The sequence below is a fragment of the Gymnoscopelus braueri genome (genome assembly GCF_963280865.1).
Source record: "Gymnoscopelus braueri genome assembly, chromosome: 16".
Taxonomy (NCBI): domain Eukaryota; kingdom Metazoa; phylum Chordata; class Actinopteri; order Myctophiformes; family Myctophidae; genus Gymnoscopelus; species Gymnoscopelus braueri.
Genome location: NC_137616.1, coordinates 26,471,984 through 26,493,799, shown reverse-complemented (window position 1 = coordinate 26,493,799; position 21,816 = coordinate 26,471,984). Strand labels below are relative to the sequence as shown.

At 41.7% G+C, this 21,816-nt stretch overlaps 3 protein-coding genes across 3 annotated transcripts in view; 2 read left to right on the top strand and 1 right to left on the bottom strand.

Annotated features, from left to right (window-relative positions):
• Window positions 1-2,550: 2,550 nt before the first annotated feature.
• LOC308102909 (general transcription factor IIF subunit 2-like) lies at window positions 2,551-3,270 on the top strand (the record flags this gene model as incomplete). Its single annotated transcript, XM_080452762.1, has 1 exon — window positions 2,551-3,270. One exon carries the CDS (start codon window positions 2,551-2,553, stop codon window positions 3,268-3,270), a length of 720 nt encoding a protein of 239 aa, XP_080308888.1.
• A 1,727-nt stretch (window positions 3,271-4,997) lies between these two features.
• On the bottom strand, window positions 4,998-9,877 carry cep57l1 (centrosomal protein 57, like 1). Its single transcript, XM_080453296.1, has 11 exons — window positions 9,787-9,877; window positions 8,794-8,965; window positions 8,211-8,393; window positions 7,869-7,990; window positions 7,435-7,551; window positions 7,272-7,349; window positions 7,097-7,192; window positions 6,897-6,980; window positions 6,217-6,479; window positions 5,945-6,089; window positions 4,998-5,663 (listed from the first exon to the last, which is right to left on the bottom strand). Exons 1-11 carry the CDS (start codon window positions 9,805-9,807, stop codon window positions 5,472-5,474), a joined length of 1,473 nt encoding a protein of 490 aa, XP_080309422.1. The 5' UTR covers window positions 9,808-9,877; the 3' UTR covers window positions 4,998-5,471.
• Window positions 9,878-11,954: 2,077 nt separating this feature from the next.
• Window positions 11,955-21,816, top strand: part of sesn1 (sestrin 1) — a 63,255-nt gene continuing 53,393 nt past the window's right edge. The window contains exons 1-2 of the mRNA XM_080453294.1: window positions 11,955-12,055; window positions 12,932-13,250. Coding sequence (XP_080309420.1) covers window positions 12,972-13,250 — 279 coding nt within the window. The 5' untranslated portion in view covers window positions 11,955-12,055; window positions 12,932-12,971. The remainder of the gene's footprint in view (window positions 12,056-12,931; window positions 13,251-21,816) is intronic.

Sequence of the window (21,816 nt, the reverse complement as noted above, 5' to 3'; positions counted from 1 at the left end):
GACAGTTATAGTTGATGGACTGCATAGTAGTTCTATTTTTAGCTAATAACATGCCTTATGTGCCCTCAACTAAATCTTGCGGTCAGCCTGACTAATAATAATTACCTTTCAAATAAATCAAGGATGACACAGTACAATCTGCACATAAGATGATCAATTCCTGAAACTATTCCTAGAAATAAGCAATCCTAAAATGCAAATAGAATACATTCACATTCATGTGCTTAATTTCAAAGATCTCAGAAGTCTGTTTTAATTATTCTGTGGAAACTGACGGCAACACAAAGAGGCTGAAAGCCTGTTTAGCACTTTGAATGCCACTGGGATTATTTAGGACAAGTGACTAGGACACTGTTTGATGGGACCCACAGTGACATGCCTGGCATAGACTCAGAAATGACCCTGCCCTCCATATGGGCTTCTCCCTGAACACCACAGCTGTTCACTGTCACAGGGAGAGCTGGAGAGAAAATGTTTGAAATCAGACTTGGTTGTTGGGAATGGAGTGGTTTGTGACAGAAGAGAGTGTGTGTGTGTGTGTGTGTGTGTGTGTGTGTGTGTGTGTGTGTGTGTGTGTGTGTGTGTGTGTGTGTGTGTGTGTGTGTGTGTGTGTGTGTGTGTGTGTGTGTGTGTGTGTGTGTGTGTGTGTGTGTGTGTGTGTGTGTGTGTCTTGACTTGCCAGAGCTAACCTGATTGCTGCGTCCAGCCATGCTCTGTAATCTAATATAGGGAGACAAAGCAATGGATTCTCTCACATACACTACCTTAGTTCATTCACCTTGTGTGTTAAACCGTGCAGTGAGAGGTGAGTCACAGCGAAAATACCAGAGCCAAGCAATGTTTGCCAGATAGTAAAGTGATGCAGTGTATGTCCAGAGTAATAATGACACTCGGCTGGTGTTTTCTCCCATGATGCAGAATGTTGTGTGGTGCAGCTATACATAGATACAAGTCGATACTTCTACAGTCCCATTTTGGTTCAACATGATTTCACCACACACAGCTGTAGAGCTCTTAACTTTGGCGCCCAGGAAACGGACAGGTAATTTTCTGTCATGTGTCACAAGGGCAAGTATATTGTAATGTGACACGATGAGACAAAAGATGCCAGTAAGTGTTCAGTCATCAAAACATGAGATCTGCATGTTAATCTTTCTGATCAGATGCAATGGTAATGGTAATTGGGAAATCATATTTGAAATAGTTTGTCCTATTTATTTGATGTAAGAGCAGAGTCAAACCACTTGACCTGTGGTCTGAACCACATTTTCTCAGCAGTTGATAAACTAATGCAGAACTAAGGGTAAGCTGGCCCAGAAATCCAGAAATGAAGGAACTGTTGTGTTCATCACTGTGACCCTCCCCCCCCCCCCCCCCACGCACGCGGTCACGCGCTCTGTTCTGGGGCCTTATCTCATCTCTCAGGGTGTTAGGAGCAGCTCTGCCCAGTGAGCAGAGAACAGCTACAATTTAGCCTGCTGCTGCCCCCTGCTGGATGGTGGAGGAGTCTGTGGTGACGGTGGAATGCTCTCAGTGCAACTATGCCTTCATGGGCATGGCTAAACTAAAATCGTGGACAGCCTGTGGTCAGACAGGTTTATGTGGGGAAAGTCAACTGCCACCACAAGTCCAACAAAAATGAGTATAGAAGTTGTCGTAACTTAAGTACAGTATGAGGACAGCTTGTTTGGAAGTTTGTTCTTGTCTCTCAGTCTTCTTCGCCCTGCAGGTGGTTGCCTCAGCCTGCAGGGCGAACATTAAAGGGTCCAGCATTATATCTCTAGACTGAAGCCTAACATATTGACTTGTTCACATACATAGGCTACTTCAATAGAATATGTAAAATATGTATCTCAACATCATTCTCAAAATGTGCTATCCCAATTAAATGTAAGAAATGATTGGATGTATAAATGTAATTCAAAATCTTAAATGTAATTTCTTTCCCGTTTGGTAAAATTGGACAGGATAAATATTGTTTTTCCTTGCCTGTTCATTGCGGTAATCTTCAAGGACATTGTAGCGAACGTTCAGAGCATACTTGCCAGCATTAGCCATAAATGGACATCAACGCAAGGTAGACCATCCATGGCAGGATGCCCGGAAACCCATATAGGGGGATAAATGACCTATTCAGTCCCGACCTTTAGTCATCTATTCAATCTCAATCTTCCTATATATGGAGATTCCCATATATGGAGACAACCGACCTACCCAAGTCTGACATCAGAGACTCTCTCCTAGACTTCTATATATGGATATATATAACACAGTATGATGTCACGAGCATCCAGCCAAGCACTATATAGAGGGTGGTTATAGCCCAGTTAAGGCAGATGCAAACAGTATTCACTCCACTCTTTGACTATCTCTAAGACAACTTCACAAGCCTATATTCGCATTCGACCTTTGAGTACCTTGATCGGAGAGACTCCACCTTCTGTACGAGTCAGGATATTTACCGGACACCACTGCGGCGGGTTCCTTTTAAAGTGTCTGTAGCTTGTCTCTTCTGTAGAATCAGACTTAGCATCTGATAAACATTTAGAAATGTCAGAGAAAGTAGATGTTGATTTAACTGCTGCAAAAAAGGACCCTCTTGTATGGCTTGTAAAGGTGCCCAAATATTTGTCTCAACAATGGGCAAAGGCGCCTGGGAGAGGCGAGGTCGGGAAACTCATAATTGTCAAGAACCAAGGAAAGGCAGATGTGTCTTTCACTTTGAACAAAGAGCTGACAGCAGTTGATGGCATAGGAAGCACCTCAGTGTCTGCACCTCGTGAGCATCCTTTCACCATGCAGTCGGTGGGAGGTCAGACATTGGCTGTCTTCACTGAGACTTCCTCTGATAAAATAGCTTTGGAGGGAGTGGTGGTGCAGAGAGCAGAATGCAGACCAGGCATCAGTGAAAACTACATGAGGATAAAAAATGAAGAGGCCTCTAAGCCTGTGAGGCTATCTCGGCAATTGGACAAAGCTGTCACCAACAACTACAAGCCTGTAGCCAACCACGCCTACAATCGTGAATATGACAAGAAGAAGAAGGAAGAGGGTAAACGAGCCAGGGCTGACAAGCAGCAAGTGTTGGACATGTTGTTCTCTGCTTTTGAGAAGCACAAATACTACAACATCAAAGACCTGGTGGACATCACCAAGCAGCCTGTGAATTACTTGAAGGAAATCCTCCATGAAATATGCATCTACAATATGAAGGGAACATACAAAAACACATGGGAACTCAGGCCAGAGTACAGATACGAAAAGTGTTAAATAGCTCTATATTCCCATGGCAATAGAGTGTTTGTTCAGTAACGGGTGAAATTCCCTCTCTCCCCAGCACTTAACACTACAGAATCTTCAGTTCGGGTTACCGTTTTTTTTCCCAATCAGGAGAACTCATACAGGACACAGAATAAACAAGTGAAGTTGTAAGTGATGAGACAGAAAAATGAGCAGACAAGTTGGAACTGGAAAAAATGAAGCTGATAAATTATTTGTGGAGTTCTTGCTCCTGATTAGAGAGAACCAGGTTGTGAAAGGTCTTTTCAACAGTCTCTGATTAAGGCATATAATGTGCAACTTAAAAGTGAATAAAAACGTTTTCATACTTTTTTTGGTTCTTGTTATTTTTACACCAAATTAGAACGTCGAACAGGGTTACAAACATTTTTGACATTCCATACCGTTTGCCTATAATTGGTTTCAAATATTTGTGGTAGGGGCGTATTTCATAAACGCAACATCCAACAACCCCAAATTGGAATGGCATGATGAGGCTGGGGCCTCTAGAGTCAAGTCTTCAAAAGTTATTATTTATAGTAGATTCAAAAGCACCAAAGTACTGTAAAACATTTTTGCCTTGTTGGTGGTGGTGGGTGGACGGTCCACCCACCACCACCAAGGCAATTTGACGTCCCAATCGTAACATTCCCATACATGGGGCATCACAAACGTAACATGCCCATATATGGGGACCACATTATAAAACAGCATAAAAATGCAATACACAATTAAAATGAGAGTAGAGGTTGTTTTTAAGAGTTAGAGTGCACCTCCAATATCCAAGTACTCTTGCATTGTGCCCATGGAGGCAGCCCACAAATAGGAAAAGTTGCACTGTATGTCACAAATGCTTTGACTGCTACTGTATAATTCTTTGTAAATGTTGTTTGCTTTATTTCATATACTTGGTTTAAGTTACCGCTGTGCGGGAAGTGTATTCAATTTTCTCATTGCCCAGAACTCCTTATAATTATAAAGTGTGGTGACAGTGACACCGTAAGTGGTTGAATATGAACTAATTGATAAAATGATTGACGCTGACAATGTATGGTATTGAAATTTGATGGAATCATTTTTGCTTAAGATGGTTTCCATAAGAAATGTCTGTGGGGCACTCCAGCTAAATGATGTAATCCAACACCACCAGGTCATGCCTGTACCTTCACCACTGCAACACACACCCAAGTAAACATTAGTTCCACTCCTTTGGTTGTCTTCATTACTTTAATAATAATTCAACTATAGAGCACCGAAGTCTGATGTAATTTACACATCCTATGTTTGTCTACCTGGTTCGCGGTTTTCCACCCCCATTCTGAATCCCCATGGACGTATTTAATATCGTGTCAAATAAGAACTGTGTTCCAAAAATAAACAAATGACCCTGGCGGTTTTACTCTTATGGATATGAAGCATCAGCTGACGGTGAGAAAACGCTAATGTTACTTCCACCGAATTAGTTACATTTTTGCCAGAAACAGACTGTATCAAATATAAGTGACTGACTATCATAAGCGATACAGAACCTCCTCCCTGACAATATCGCCAAGACAGTTTGTTTATTTTTGGACCACAATTCTTATATGAGACGGTTCTATGATGACCCAATGTTATTCTCCATAGAGAAATTACTTTACGAACCTGGGGATGAACGAGTGACGTCAGGACTTCTGTACTCTATTGTCACCTAGTGGTTGCCATCATGAAACTGCGACTCTTGACAACTATTATGACATGCTCAGAATAGGTAAACTAGGGTCCATGTGGTTTAACTGAATTGGGGGTCTTACATTTCAATCAGCAGCAGTAAAAATGGGCAATAGCCATATGTGATTTAATAATTTAATTTTGTGTACAGCCAATGAAACAAAAACATGTAAAAAATATAAAAAATAGAATCCATTATTCTCATTTGAGATGGCATGTTAATGACAAAGAGTCCCATACAGCAAGCAAATTCATTTTCAAAACATTACTCAGCCAAGACAAGGTCAATGAGCAATGTTGATGAATCCCCAAAGCCATCTCTGTATTCATATATAAAAGAAGAATTGCCTGTTCCCCGAGACCCTTTGTTGTTCAGTGAGAGAGGCAAGGAAACAGGATGTGAGGAACATAGGGAGGCTTTTGTAGCTTCAACTAGTGTTGGGATGAAAGCCTGTGCACACAGAGGGGTCCTTCAAAAGCTCCTACGTCTCCCAGGAAAGATCGTACTGTTTCAGCCTGCTGTTAAACTGCTGAGTCTCTCTGAGAAGCTGCAGGTTGCTCGGTGTCGCTCTGCCCCTCTTTCCCTGGCGCTTCGCCTTAACAGGAGACAGGAGAGGTGCTCTTATGTCACTCGCCTTCTTGGCACCATCTTGGGTTTGAGTCAGTTTTTGGACCTGCGACAATATGGATGAAAAGGTTTTTTAATTAAAGAAATATATAAATATATACACTAGAGGTTCGGGCATACGTCTTGGCTGTGATTTCATGTATATTCTCTTCATGCAATACATTGATAATAGCCATCACTAATACTTATCCCAGGGATGCTTTATGTGCTTGAGCTTGTTTTTTTTTTTGAAAACTGGACTTTGTATTAATAATTACAGTGACCTAAGTTTTTCACAGATTGTCTTTGGGAATGCTTCTGAGCAATACTGAATAGAAATCTGCGTACTGTCTGCTGGTGTTTGCGGAGCTTTGTGATCTGAGCCGACTTCTCCTCCATCTTCTTGACCAAAGCCTCCAGCTCCCTCTCCAGGTCCTCTCTGTGCACGCGTTGATCTGTCACGTCTATCTGTCTCACCAATTCCTGGTGCTCACTACACACACACACACAGACACACACACACACACAGTATAGTGTGTACAGGGATGCGACCATCAGGAAAACAATAACCTCATCATAGAAATTAATTATTTCTAATGATTTCCACAAGACATACTCACAAGCTCATTTGTCCTAGTTCGTCTTGCAGGGCCAAGAGCAGGTCGGACAGACAGCTCAGGGACTGAGCTGCTTGTTCAGTCCCAGGTGTGGGTTCGTGAGGAGCTGGGGTGGAGGCAGACAGGGCCCTGCGGAGGCTTTTCTTGGCCCCAAAGCCAGACCTGCGCATAGACTGCACTTGCTCACACAATTGGGGCTGGTGGTGCTTCATCATGTGGAGGATGCTCTGCAAGTTGGCATGGACCGAATGGCTCGGACTCGTTGACTACAAGATCGGTGAACATTTTTGAGAAAGCTTAGAGAATGTGTCCACTAGTCCTTCAGAGAATTTCTTGTTGTCGTTGCTTTTTACCAACAATTTAAATCATTATGCCAATTAATTCCTCCCCACATACATTTCTGTATGTTGTCAAACTTGTCACAGCTGTTGTATGCCGCCCCAGCCCGTAGGAGTACGTGCAGTGACAAATATCACCCTCCCCCGAACACAGGCCAATTGTGTTCGTATCGACGCTCGACAAATCCGGTTGCACAGCAGTGGATTCAAACTCCCAGACTGTGGTGGTGGGCAGGCACTTTACCACTGTGCCACGGTGCCACCTGAGCGCAACATGTAGGTTTTAAGAGTTGAGATTGCAGTATAAGTATTATAGTATTGCAAGTAGAAGTAGTATTGGCTCACCGTTCCAGCGACAAAGGGCATTCGGTTCCCTTTGGTGTAAGTCGGTGATGATGGTGGTCCTTGCCTTCTAGTGGAACTGGGAGTCTGGGGTAGGAGATGGCTGTTATTTTCACTGCTACACCCAAACAATAATCTTCCTTGTTATTAACAAAGTAAATGGACTGTTAATTATCTGTGCTTTCAAAACTAAACTAAAATACCCTTGAGGCTGCTGTTGATTTCTTCTTCTTGGGTGTGATCTCAGCACCATCTGGACACAGTTGCAGGTTAAGGTTGACGTTCAACTCCTTCTGCAGCTGAGAACACACGACACTGTCAAGAGTAGAGCCGCAGTGATTGTGGGATCTGAGTGTTAATATATGTAGTTGAGCTAACCTCATCTGCTTTCCCCTGCAGGAGCTTACGCTCATGCTCTTCCTTCAGAAGTCTCTCCTCCAGAACAGCAATCTTCCTCTAAAAGAAAACAATTCACTTTTGATTTCAATGTCTCCAAATATATCACATGTGTGGGTTGTCTTCATCTGCGCTGTCAAGTTACCTCGGCCGAAGCCTGAGTTTCGTTAAGTCTCAGGCATTGCTTTTCGAGGTTCTCCAGCTTCTCACACGGGGTTTGAATATCGGAGCTGGTTAGCAGTCGCTGCCTCTGAAGTGATGCCTTGGATGGGGTTGGTCATAATAAGAAGAGATATACAGACAGAGTGCTTATTAACAAGGTCGGTTGCTCACCGACTCTCAACACAACATCTTATGATAACATTGCAGTTTTTCCTCAGGCATCGGAGGATGGTCGTGTGACCGATCCTTGCTTAATACATATCCTTCATGTACCGTGCAAGTGGAAGTGTGCGGGTAGTCTTTTATTGTTTATGTTGATCAATAATACACAAGAAATTGCTTAATCTTTGACGAAAAGAAACAGGGGGGAGGGGGCATTTATATCCATATTTTATAGAAAGATTTGTGATGATTCACCTGTTTCTCTGCCAAGGCATTCTTGTCTTTTTCTGCCTTCTCCACCATCTTCTTCATGTAGTCCAACTGCTTCTCAAGGACCTGACAGCGAGCCTCTGCAGACTGCAGCTGAGAGTCTAGCTCTGAACACACACCCATAGAGAGTATATAGATTAAAGGATCATCCTGTTTACAGATAAAACATGAATCCGAAGACATTTTTGCCATCTTGTCTTCAGAAGCAAAAATTCAAAATATTATATTTATCTGCAGAAAATATTTTTTACACAAGACAAAAAAACTCTAAAAAGAAATGAATAAAAATCTCTCAAATAACACAGTCTGTATTTTTGGATCTGTTACCTTTCTTGTTGGAGTTGTCCGTCTCAGACAAGGGGGCTTCCTTCTGTGTAGTGGTAGAGGCAGCGCCATGCTCATAATTATGAGCAGCCAGGGAGAACGTATCGACATTAATTTCTGCTCGTTTCCTTTCCAACTCCAACCGTCGAATCTTCTCTTGAAGTGTCTTCAGTGCCTCGATGATGGCTGAAGATGAGTAAAACAACGCCAGATGAGACAACCCTGCTCATTATAGTAGCTATTTAGTATGAGAGTATTAGGAATTATAAGAACACAATGGAAACAAGCCCTCAGGGCTTTTTGTGTTATCCTTTTACATTTGTAGAGCAATATAACACAGAGTTTGTCAGCTATAGGTAAGAGCAACGTTTTTTTCTGATTCAGTTTGATTTTACATTAGCCAAATAATGCCTGGTATTGTACACACTGCAATGTATTCCATATACAGCCACAGAACACTCAATGCAATTTAGTTGAGGAACTCATCTCTGCGGGCGAGCCACACTCTGTGTGTACTCACCCAATAATTAATTGCTTCAACTTGGAATATCAGCCATTCTAGGGCTAGGTTTTACATAAACCGTACCTTTGCTGTCAAGATCAGTTGAAGTTTGCGAGACCCTCAGACTGGGTCGCTGCTGGTTCATGATGATGGAAGGGGACACAGGGGCTTCCCTCTCATTTGATGTTAATGTAATCCTGTTGGGCGGATCGTAGTAACTCCCAATGTAACTGTCCTTAGAGGGTGAGTCTAAAATCTTTAAGTAGGATGGGAAGACAAGAACTTAAAAAAGGTGCTGGAAGTGAGATTTTTGGGCTAAAACAAAACGTTTTTTGTTAAAAGCTTAAAGCTCTATATTGTGGTAGTAATCATTGCCACAGTGTTTGTTCAGCAACTAACAGGGGTCTCCCCAATAGAAAATACATTTTCAGATGGGACACCTATTTAATCCAATGCTAGCTATTTATCAGCTTAAATTTTATAGCATTCATTTGTTGTTTCATCACTTCCAATTTCACTTCTCCTGCTCATACTCATAATGAGTACGAGTTATTTCTCTGATTAAATTGGTATCCCGACCTGAACATGTATTTTCTGTTTAGTAAGAACTGGAGAACGTGTGTGTGTGTGTGTGTGTGTGTGTGTGTGTGTGTGTGTGTGTGTGTGTGTGTGTGTGTGTGTGTGTGTGTGTGTGTGACTAGCAGATGCTTTTATCCAGAGCAACTTACAGTAAGCATCCCTATATAGCAATGATTATTATCGTAATGTAGAGCTATTTAACACTTATTTTAAAAGAATAATAACACACCCTCCTTTAACAAGCTGTAGCTGTAACATCTAATGCTAGCGTTATCTTATCGCTGCTTTGTGCAACACAACTGTTTTCAAAACAGGAAACCGAGGCCCAACATCCCTAACACTTTCTTCTAGTCTTACTGATACTGATTCATTGATGATTTTGCAACACATAACAGTTTGACATGAAAAAGTGGAACAAAAAAAGCTACATTAGCAGAAATGCTCTTGCGATCTGTTTAGCAGACGTTAGTAAACATGATCTTATTTTTAGCTGCTTACCTTGTCTTGGTAGGTCTCCATAGTGAACGGTAGACTGTACACTTAACAAAACGATCGAACCTGCAGTATTAGATCTCAAGTCTCTGACTCTTTTCGCTGACAAGCGTATTTTCAACTGTTTATTTATCAGTTGGGGTTCCTCTTTGGCTCAGTGCTCTTTTCTGTCCTCACTCTTTGAATTTCCCTCTTCGTCTTGTTCTTTACCGCTCACTGGTTCCTGGTTCCGCCTGTGCACCGTCTCCTCCTGACCACAGGGGGCGCGAGGAGCCTAAAGAAATGTAACATGTCTGGAACCAAGCAGTGGTGGAAAAAGTTATCTCTCTTTTTTTTTAACTAGAATATTAGTAGAATTAAGTAAAAGTATCAATACTGCAATGTTGAAATACTTTGTTACAAGTAAAAGTTCGGAATTCAAAATGTACTTGAGTACAAAAGTGTTAGTATCAAAATGTACTTAAAGTACCAAAAGTAGTACTCATTATGCAGAATCTCCCATTTCACAAGTTTTCAAATGTATAAAATGAAGGCTGAAGTGGTTAATGTGTGTTTTGTAATAGTAATCAAAATCTACAAAGTAACTAATAACTAGAACTTAAATCATTGTGGTGGAGTAAAAGTACAACATTTGCCTCTGAGATGTAGTAAAGGTAAAAGTAAAAGTATTGATAATTGGAAATACTCAAGTAAAGTAAAAGTACCTCAAAATTGTATTTGTACAGTACTTGAGTAAAAGTACTTGGTTACTTTACACCACTGGAAGGAACTAAGTGTTTTATATTGTAACATTGTTTGTGTTATATTGTGTTTACAGTAGAGTAGACAGTAACTACATTTACTTGAGTACAGTCCTTAAGTCAATCTGTATTTTACTTGAGTATCTGTATTTTTAGATAGTTGATTTGACTGTTCACTTTTCAGATATGACTATTACTTCACTACATTGCAAAGACAAATATTGTATGTTTGACTCCACTGCATTTCTAGGAAGGGAAAAAAGTACATCATAAATGTTGACTATAATTGATATATATTCTTAATTAATACATGTCAATAAAGCAATGCAATTGGTATTATAAATGAAAATATACTTTGTAATTTGTGATTTGAATAATTATTAAGAAGTAGGCCTACTTTTAAAAGCCAGTACTTTAAGTGAAAATTAGACTGAGTAACTTTCACTTGTAGTTGAGTAATGTTTGACCAGGAGTATTTGACTGAAGAACTGGGGTCGAGTTATTTCCTCCGAGATGGAAAGACTGGTGATGCGAGGTTAGGTCGAGTTAAGTACTTTGTCCAACACTGTATGTGTAGCTCTAGTCAGTGGAATCTACTGGGTTGGCAACCACCCTGATTGAAGCCATTTCATTGAGACCAATAAAGATGTCCCCCCCATCAATTAAATTGTTTGTCAATAATAATTAAAAAAAACAGTCAAGCTGCTAACATGTACTGATTGCTTAATACCCGGGAGTCTCTCTCAGTCTCTCTCTCTCAGTCTCTCTCTCTCTCTCTCTCTCTGATTTCAGACAAACAGCGCAATGCGCGATGGGAGGTGTAGTTTTAAAGAGCTCGATATGAAGTCCACTTTAGTGTGTACTGTGTAGGGATTTTTTGAAGAATCCAAATCCCATGAATCCTTCAACTGAGGCACATCCATTCGTCGATGTTCGTATAGAACCGCCCTCCACGTCTCATGAACATCGTCATTGGGTATTTGCCCTGCCAATCAAATGTTTACCACAAGTTGTTGCCAGCGTTGCCATGTCCGGTTCTTATAAGCGACTTTGGGCTTGTTTTTCTGTATAGTCGCTTGTAATTATTGGTAGTTAATTGTGGGTTGCGGATTTTTGGGCTTGTTTCTAGTGTTATTTAAAGTTAAACCAGTGTTTCTCAAATATTTGCAAGTCAAGAACCTCCAAATTAATATATATTTGTCTGCGACTGCGGACCCCCATGTGAAAACATTTGATGCCACGGACCCCCAGTCCCCCATACAAGATTTGTGTTGTTAAAATGTTTAAAAAATATTCCTAATTTTTAGGACGCGTTGTGAGCTTGTAGATCGGCTTTTTTCAAATAGCCAATGTATGTTTAAAGGGCGAAGTGCTTACTTTTGGGCTTGTTTTCATTAGCCTGAGACCTGGTTGCTTGTTTCTCTCGCAAAACCTGGCAACACTGGTTGTTGCCTCCTATCATTACTGCCCCAGGGACGAGTTCCGAGGCGAGACGTCCTATTTCCGAAGACCTGCAGCAAAGAATGTGGTTTAAAGTGAGTATTTAATCATGTCACTCTTTGATTTTTACTTGTCGTGACAGGTTATTATTGGTTATTTTAATGTCTATTTGCAGCGGTCCCTTATCTTTACGGTGTCTTGTTCACAAGCAGCTTGAAAAAGCCTTGAGACGAGACTGAGAGCGAACCAAGGAGATAGATTGAAATGAATGGACCATTTGCCTTACAGTGTGCAGGCTTGCTTAGCACATTGTTATTATTATGTTTTAATCACACTCAGCTGTGCTTTAGTTCAGTGGTTGTCAAACTTTTTCATGCCAAGACCCCCAAATTGATATGTGTTTGGCTGCGGACCCCCATCTGAAAAGGTTTTGTAACAGGGACCGCCAGACGAGAAGATTTATGTATTAAAAATATATATTTTCCAGAAATTTTCAAAAATAGTTTGTGCCGCGCTGTGAACTTGTAGATCTGCTATTTTTGAATAGCCAACATATTATGGATGCAGTGGTTTAAATGATTGTGACGCTATATTAACTTTTTTTTTTTTTTTTTCTTCTTGAAGTTGTTTATTACACAACTTAAATCATACTGTAACTTTTGAGAATCAAAAATCTTTCGGCAAGATATCCAAAATCAGATCCCAAATTCTTGCAGTCATGCAGTGTCATCATGTTGGGAGTTGGACACGCTGAAATGCATGATGAGACACACGCACACGCACACGCACGCACTCAATAACATTGCTTTGGGACTCTTTTATTCGACATAGTAAGATGCCCCAATAATTGAGAAATGTTTGGTTAGAATGTAATTGTTTGGGAACATTAAGTGCAAGCTATTTATTTATTGTTTATTGATTGATTGATTGATTGATTGATTGATTGATTGATTGATTGATTGTCTGTTTAGCCCACCACAAGAAATCACAAGAATTAGGCCTACAGCAAAGATGGATGCACAGGACCAGGAACCCTTGGGGAGGTGGGACGGGCTGGGCAGCCGTGATGCAAGCTCCAGAGAAGCAGCCATGGAGCACATCCACCAGGAAGTGATGAGGAGAGTGGAGGACATCCGTCCGATACCAGCCTCGGTCCCCTCGTCCCCTGCAAAGTCAAGCTCCCCCAACAGCGATTTGAATGACATTCTGGCTCGTCTCCTCATGCTCTCCAAACGGTGTCCCTTTGAAGACGTCAGGGAGCGTTGCATGTGGCTTCTGCAAACTGTCCAGGTAGGCCGTCCTTTAGAACAGGGGTCCCCGCATTTTTCCATGCCAAGGTACCCCAAACATCCATAGCCTCTGACTGTGGCCCCCATTGCAAAATGACTTTAACCCAAATTAATACATAAATAGCCAATCTACAAGCTCACAATGTGTTGCAGGCAGCGCAACTTTTGTGACCCTATAGATCAGCTATTTTTGAGAAGAAGAAAAAAATATGCTTAAAATTGTTTGAATTTAAATTACATTCTTATTATTATTACTATTATTATTATTATTTTCATTATTCTCTCCTTTCCAGTTGGCCCCCGTGGCGGCCCCATGGGGGTTGCAGCCCCCACTTTGAAAACCACTGCTCTAGAATTCACTTATGAGACAACTTATGTAATAAACCCCCATAAGCATTTCGCATGTAACATAGAGATGTAGGGAATATAGCTGTGGCAAGCTACCACATTCACATCTCTAGAGCTTATGCTATTGTTCCACTGCCATCTGCTCCTCTCTGCACCTTTTCATAAGGTTTGCAAACACTGCCAGTGAAGCTGTATCTTTCCTTGAGCCAATTTGCCAATATACATACTGTCAAGTGCACTTTGATGATGATACACCATTTAACAGCCCTCCCACCACCCCCCTGGGCTTGTCAAGATTAAGCATATAATATCTTACATAAACCACACTCCTTGCCAATTATGAATTATTGTACACTAATATACACATAGAACAAGCTGATTGCAGTTGCCCAAGTAAGCAAATTATGATTGAATATAGACATAAAAGTAAGAAATTATGTTTTGCATTAACGTTTTGCTGCTCAAGTCTGAGTAAAAAAGAAACTAGAGCTTTTTTTGATAGAGTGCATCCCATTTGAACATTGCCGTGGTTGCTTTTGACATTGTATTTGAAATATGTATAATTTTGAACAAACTTATATTTGGATAAAAAAGAGAGATAATTAATATATATATAATATAAATAATATAATATAATATAATATAATAAATAAATACATTTACATTAAAAATCCAATTATGTTTCTGAGATGAGTGCTGCAGTTCTTCAAAGTCATTACATTTCCTATGCTGTAAAAACAATTTCTTTTAGGCTGAAGCGTTTTATTAGAAATTGTTGAAAGCACTGTAGTCAGAAATGAGCAATTATGTAAGCATTAGTTAACAATCTGCTCATTTGACCTAAACAGTCTCTGTTTTTCAAGCGTTTTACATTCTCACACATACAGTAGAAAGATTATTGATTTCCCTTCACACGATACAGATCACATTTAAACAACACGACAGCAAAAAATAACAACCAAAAAACACTTCCTTACTTAACCAAATGAACCCTAATATCTCTACTCTGGGCATGTAGGTGAACATATAGGCAAAATATATCTATACAAGCTTGTAGATCGGCTATTTACGCCAAAGAGATTTGGTGTGGAGAGAAAGAATGTGGGGACCAAGTATAGACTCCTGGACCCCAGTCAACAAAGTATATAGGGTATAAATGTTTGTCTGTCGTTGTATCAAGAGCTCTCTCTCAAAAAATCTCTCATAGCAAACCTTGCTCTGACTGTCTGGTTGGCCTCCTCTTTGTAATACTTGGATTGAGGAACATGTTGTTTTGTCATTTCAACAAAACATGTTGCTACTAAAGTCATCACCACTGATTCACCATCACATATATTCTATTGATAGGTGCCATCATTATGTGTAGCTAAGTTGCTGAATGTAATAAAATAAACAATCAAAGTGTTGTTAGACAATATGAGTGTTAATGTTGATTATTGTTTAAGGCTACATTTTGGTGTGTACTTAATGATTAAGTACACACCAATAGTTATTGCTAAGTAGTAGTAAGTATATGGCTTTAAATGTGGTATAAATGTCAAAACCTCTTATTTATAAATGAATGCATATATAATCTGGCTCCTACTTTGTATTTGGAGTTATGTTTGGCTAAGCTTGAGATTATGTCCATGCATTGCATTGTGTACTGCATTGCATTTACTGTGTTCATTCAGGCTTAGAAGGGTATAAGCCAAGTCTAAACCAAGTCAATGTAAATAATCAGTAAACAAACAAATAATCCACACAGATTTGTACAAACTCGTATTTTAACGGGACGTTGTTATTTTTATGTTGCTTTGGTAATTTCCCATTTGTGTGGAACTGTTATTTGGTAGATGGAGGAGAGGGCAACGAGAGAAAGCTGCCAATGTGCACACACACACACACACACACACACACACACACACACACACACTCACACTCACACTCACACTCACACTCACACTCACACTCACACTCACACTCACACTCACACTCACACACACACACACAGAGCGTCTGGTATTTCTAGAATTATGCTAAGCTGCATGTGCCCAAGGCTTGCCAAAGGTTCTGTTTATGAGGCGAGCTCATTTCACTCTGGTCCCACGGTTAAAGCCCCCCAACACTTACACACACATACACAAACACACGAACCACCCTCTGTTGTCAGGGACAGAGGGGGGCTCGGGTTCAGACAGACCACTAATTCCAACAGATCCGCTCGCTGGTTAAAGAAGAAATCTTCGACACCACAGACAGTCCTGCCTAATGGTAATGCCCCCCCCCCCACCCCTCCTCTTCTACGGGAGGAATGCTTCCTGTCTGTGGAGAATAATGTAATGTCCCTGTAGATCACAGCTGTGAGATTTGTTCTACAATAATAGCGTTTTACACCTAGCACGGAGGCCTCTCTGGGTTTCCATTCATTTTATGACTTTTAATATCCCCCAAAAAATTGGTTTAGAGGCCAAGCAACTGAGAGGATATTAAAAATAAATACTGAGAGGATATTAAAACATGGGCTATCTTAATAAAACTAGTGTTATGTTTAATGTCTTGTCTATTATTAGCCTGGAAACCAGACGAATCTGCCAGTCTGGCCAATGCCAGGCTAGTCTATTATTTCCCCCCCTCCCAAAACATCTAGTACAAATCGGGCTTACGGCTTTGTCCTTGCAGTTTCCTCGCCATAGCCATTTTGTGCAACCTGAGCAGCCTGCTTTCGTTGTTTGTTTTTCAAGGCACCCTGTGAATATGCAGGACAAGCTGTGATGACAGTTCCAGGGATGGGTCTCTGAGCTCGTGTTTTTGCGGTGTTGTGTTCCCCCAGTTTTGGTGAGTGCTAGAGGTCAAGGGTTACGGGGGCACAGCCTGAAATAGGGCTCTGTGTATAGGGCGGGGTCAGCCTCCCACAAGCTGTCCTTGTGTAAGGGTCCGGTGGGGTGAACATGCCGGGGTCAAAATCGCTTACCCGTGGAATCCTGCAAACGTGGTCAACGTAAGCAGGTGCTGGCAGTGGGACTCTTATTGATCACTACTCAATGCATAAAGGAGCATAGAGATGCGTATTTGCACTGCACACACACAGACAATAGCGAGTATTTGTTCTAAGTCTATGAAGGGGGTGGGCAGACTACATCAGCTGGTTCTCTCTGGCCACCATGTGCCATGCCTGGATGAAAGGAACCCAGTCTTGGGCAGTTGGACAGAGACAGAGAGTGGTTTCTTTGTGTTATGTAATTACACCATTGTGTTATGCCTTCTCCCTAACTGGAATAAGAATTGCACTCAAAGCTCAACCTGTTCTTGTTGTGAAGTGGGCCGATTCTGCTGAGATTCTTGAGAGTTTGTCCACATGTGTTGGCCTACATTGTTGGACTTGATGAACTGAAGGAAAAGTCATTGCAAATACCAGATAGGCTTAATGTCTCAAGTCCAATGGAACGAGTACATGTGATCCACAGACAGGGTCATACCTTAGGTACAGTAGTCAATATGATGTCTTCATATATTATAGCTGTCCGTCTGTATGTCTCTGTCTATTGTTAATGTTATCTAGCTGCTATTTTTCTATCTATCTGTCCACCGTTACATTGAAATTTCTGGACGGTCGTGGCATCATTCTAATTTGGGTCAATTATTACACAAAAAATTAACACTTTGAGGATCTCAAATGCCGGTAAGATGAAGTCAAGTCAGTAAGCGTATTCTAAGATGTTTCTGAAATGGCTAATGACTAGCCCATCATCACATCTTTCACAGATGAAAAGCATTGACTATTAATTTTACAAGCATTTGCTCCCGTGGGGGGAGGAACAGGAATATATCAGCACAGATTTACATACAGAAAAGGGGAAACATTTACTGTTGCAGCATTTAAATACACAACAGATGATTTACTTGGTAAACAAAAGCAAAAAATAATAGGTAAATTGTCTTACGGTGACTTGAGTCGATTCCCACTTGAACTCCATTGCTTAAAGTAACATCAATATGCTGTGCAGATAAAATCAACATTATGTTAGGGGCCATTTGATATATATTATGAAGGGTCACCGGAGGATTTTAAAGTGCCCTGAAATAAAAAGCCTATAAATATATTTTTCTTGACACTCTCCAAGTGAAAAAAAAAAAATTCACCCTCCCCCCCAAATAATGCTAAACAGTATTGTTTGATTACAGCCTCAGTTAGTATTTATATCTTATATTTATTTATTCATATAGTTATTTTCAGCTTTTTAAGAGACTTGCAACAGAGAGGGGCTGCAGCAATTGAGCTGATCCAATCAGTGTGCATGACTGATGTCCTTAATATTATAGATTGTGTGCCCCGGCCAACATTGGATATTTTATACAAATGTTGGAAACTCTGGACTCTGGACGAAGCATGCTGGTTCAGCTGTCACTGTGGCACACATCGGCATTGAAGACATGTGTCCCATAATGAAGCACTTCTGACAGCGTAACTTTGCGCAACATTAAGCGCTAGGTTCGCCCGGCGTGAGGTGCAGTCCTAAGTGGCGGACATAATGCTTTTCTACAGTAGCGACGAAACCAATATCCTCTTCGCCCATGAAGTGAAAACACGCAAGCTTAAGCAGCATCAATAATGTGATATAAGGATGTCAGGAGACTTTCGATGAAACGAAATGCCTTCCTTTCTTCACATGAGTGGCTTAGGGGCCCTTCCGTGCCCTCACAAGATGACATCACATATTTGTCCCTTTGCTACTTAATTCCTTTTCAGAATAGATATAGAAAGAGAAAGAATTATGTTTGAAAAGAGCCATTTCTTTTTAAAAGGGCCGTGCCTTTGAGTCTTTGTGTCAACTCAAGATTGGGATATTCACATTCCTACATACTGTACAGTATGTAGTGTATAAGACAGATGATGGGTTTTTGATGAAAATGCCTGATCATGCTTCAGCTGTAGACGGAGACAACAGTCAAATGTCCTGTTTGACTCTGACACTCAGAGCTAAGTGCTGAGTGTGGACAGATACAGTGTTGTATCGTATAATTTCGTATTCAAATTCCCTCTGTTGACCAGGAGAATCGTTGGGTTTTCGCTCACCGTCATGGTGGCAGGATGTTCTCTCCTGATCCTTTGTTTTGTGTGCGCATGTGTGTGTGTGTGTGTGTGTGTGTGTGTGTGTGTGTGTGTGTGTGCGTGCGTGTGCGTGTGCGTGTGCGTGTGAGTGTGAGTGTGTATGGGTCCCTTCAAGTGTGCGTCTCCTTTCCTCTTCTAGCTGCCCTGTATCAATAGTCAGAGTCAGGGACCCAGGAGCGAGCCTTGTGGTCTGGACAGATCTGCTGGATTATGGGAGATCACTGCTAGCAATTGCTCAAACCAGGTCAGACAAATTGCGTGGTGGGGGAGAGAGAGACAGAGAGCGAGGGAGGCAGCGGCAGCAGCCAGCGACCTTTGGCACAGTGAGATGCTATGGATGGAGAACATGATGGAGAATAAAGCCCTGGATTTGCAGTTGCCACCAGGCTCTGCAAAGTGATGGGACAGTAATGGGGTGGGGGGGGGGGGGTGTAAGGTTTCTGGCCTTTCTGGGTGTGTGGATGCAGGCAGTTGGTGCGTAGTCTGTGGGGCTAGTTGTCTTATTGAGCAACACTTGAGGGCTTTTCGTTGCATTGATATTGTATCTACTTAAGGCTCAGCTGCGCTGGGAGCACCCATGCAGGCATTCCTCGCAGCTAACTGCGGCCTGGAAGGCTGGCTCATTGCCTAAGCAGTTATCAAGGCCTTTGTCAAAATATGTAGCCTCTGTCTATTGGCGGGATCAGAAGTAGGTTTCAAAGGCACACCTCAATGTACGTAGGCTACTTCTTTTCACTTTTTAGCTCTGTCTCTGTTGTTGCTGGTTCAGTTCACTAAATCCCCTAACCCGTAGTCTGATAACGGTATATACCGTAACAAACAAATCTGACCTGTGAGGTGATTCAAAATACTTGCGAGGGATGAGAAGTGACAATGTGCACCCGCACACCAACTACATGCTTTGATCCAAAAATCCAGACAGACCCCCACCTTCCTAACAGTGAGGGTCAGCCTTCGCTCAGAGAAACCAGTGCAGTGTGCTGTCTGCTGCAGATTGGGGAAGACTAAGTGGGGGGGGGGGGGGGGTATGGGAAGTATGGAACTAGGTCACTGTCAATCCTTTTGGAAACTTGCAGCAATGACAAGAAAGGCTGCTTTTAATTTCAACCACTTTATGTTGTACAGTACATGTCAGGCACCCCATGGTTTTGGTTGCAGAGCTGCAACCAAGATGAATCGCATTTACAATTCCTCTTGATTTGCGTTTCCTTTCTTTGTAATAACACTTGTTAAAGTACAGCATGTACGCAAGAACTGCATTCTCCTGGCTGAGAGGGACAGACAGGCTTGTGTTGCGTATGGCTTTTTGAGAGTGTAGTCAGTCGTCATGGTACCAGTGGCATGAGGGGCATGATGGGGTGGGTCGGTTGGCACAGTTACTGGGGGGGGTGGGGTGGGGGGGGGGGGGGCTTACTGGTCTGCGTGCTATTTCTGGCCATGCTATTCAGGAACCAGAGCGAGAGAAGACAGGGTAGAAGATGGGAGTGATAGAGGTAAATGACAAGAGAAAAGCAAGAAGAAAAAAAAGAGGGTTATGGATAGAAGGCAGAGGAAGAACACGTATGGACTAACGGGGGATGAATGCAAAGCCTGGGAGAGGAGAGGAAGCGAGGGAGAAAAGGGAGAGAGAGAGAGAGAGCAAGACATGAGGTTTAACAAATGCTGGCTTTCTCTGTATTCAGCCGGCAACCTCTAGTGGAAAACTACCAGCATCCAACAACTACAAGCCCCACTCTCTCCAGCCTGATAATGCACGGCCCAGCACGACCCCAAACCCCAAGGAGGAGGAGGAGGAGGAGGAGGAGGGGAGAGGGGGGCATGAACAGGACGAGGCAAGGCAGAGGACAACAGTAACAAAGTGCTGCAGCAGGAGGTGGAATGACTATGGCCTGAGTTATACAAAGTTGCGTGCGGGTGTCGCACGCTGTAAATAGCAGATCTACAAGCTCTCGATGCGTCGTGCTGCAATGCGTTGTGAGCTTGTAGATTGACTACTTCCGGTGCGCAACTCCTGCACGCAACTAAGTATAGATCAGGCTTAATAGACTCTCTGAAGGAGATTAAAAAATATATATGATAATTTAGAGGACATGTAAGCCCAAGCTGAAATTGCAACATCCATGTCCTCCTGCTTAATGCGCTTGCTTCAAAACTCAATTCTCTCTCTTTAATTCCTTACTTCCCTGTCTAACCTATGCACATGCACACACAGTCATACACTGCATTTGGCAGAACAGAATTCTCCTTGTCGAGAATAACGATAACGTAGTCATGTGGTTGCTGCTCAGCCCTGCATAAACAAGTCCTCACATCACTAGCTCTCTCTCTCTCTCTCTCTCTCTCTCTCTCTCTCTCTCTCTCTCTCTCTCTCTCTCTCTCTCTCTCTCGCCTTCTCTGTACAACATGCACACAAACACACCCAAGCACACATTACCCTGCTTCATGGTCATCCTAACTAAGTCTAATTGTAATACAGACAAGAAAACATTGTAACATCATGGACTCAGAGAGACCTTGCCATCATTCACATAACATAGACAAGATCTGATACCTAAATTATAATGACTGTGGAATAAATGCATGACAAATTTGATATTTACTCTTGATCGTCCCATTAAAAACAAGTGACAGACAAAACATGCTCAATCAGAGGCAAAATCATTGTCAAATTAGATAGTTTCAGGAGGACTGATTCCATTTGCCATATTTGTTTTTAACCTTTCAAACAGGGACACAAACTCACACTCATGTACACACACACACACACACACACACATAAGTGAACTAAATTCAGAACCAATGTGATCACCGCTATTGAAGTGGTCTGGTAGCATAGCATACCTTCTGTCTCATCAATCCTAAATCCCAAGCATTTATGAATATCGAATTGCACTCCCATCTGTTGAAGATTTAATTTGATTGAATGCATCAGCGACTGACAATGCGATATGAAAGGTTAGCAATTTGTCTGATCCTCACTACACCTGTTATCATTACTTAATTTACATGCTCTTCATTTTACTTAACTTGAAAGCAAAAGCCATTTTAGTGGTCTTGTGCACAGCTTACTGACTAAAATAGGTGCAGTTCCTCTGTTTCTACACAGGAGGGCGCTATCTACCACTCT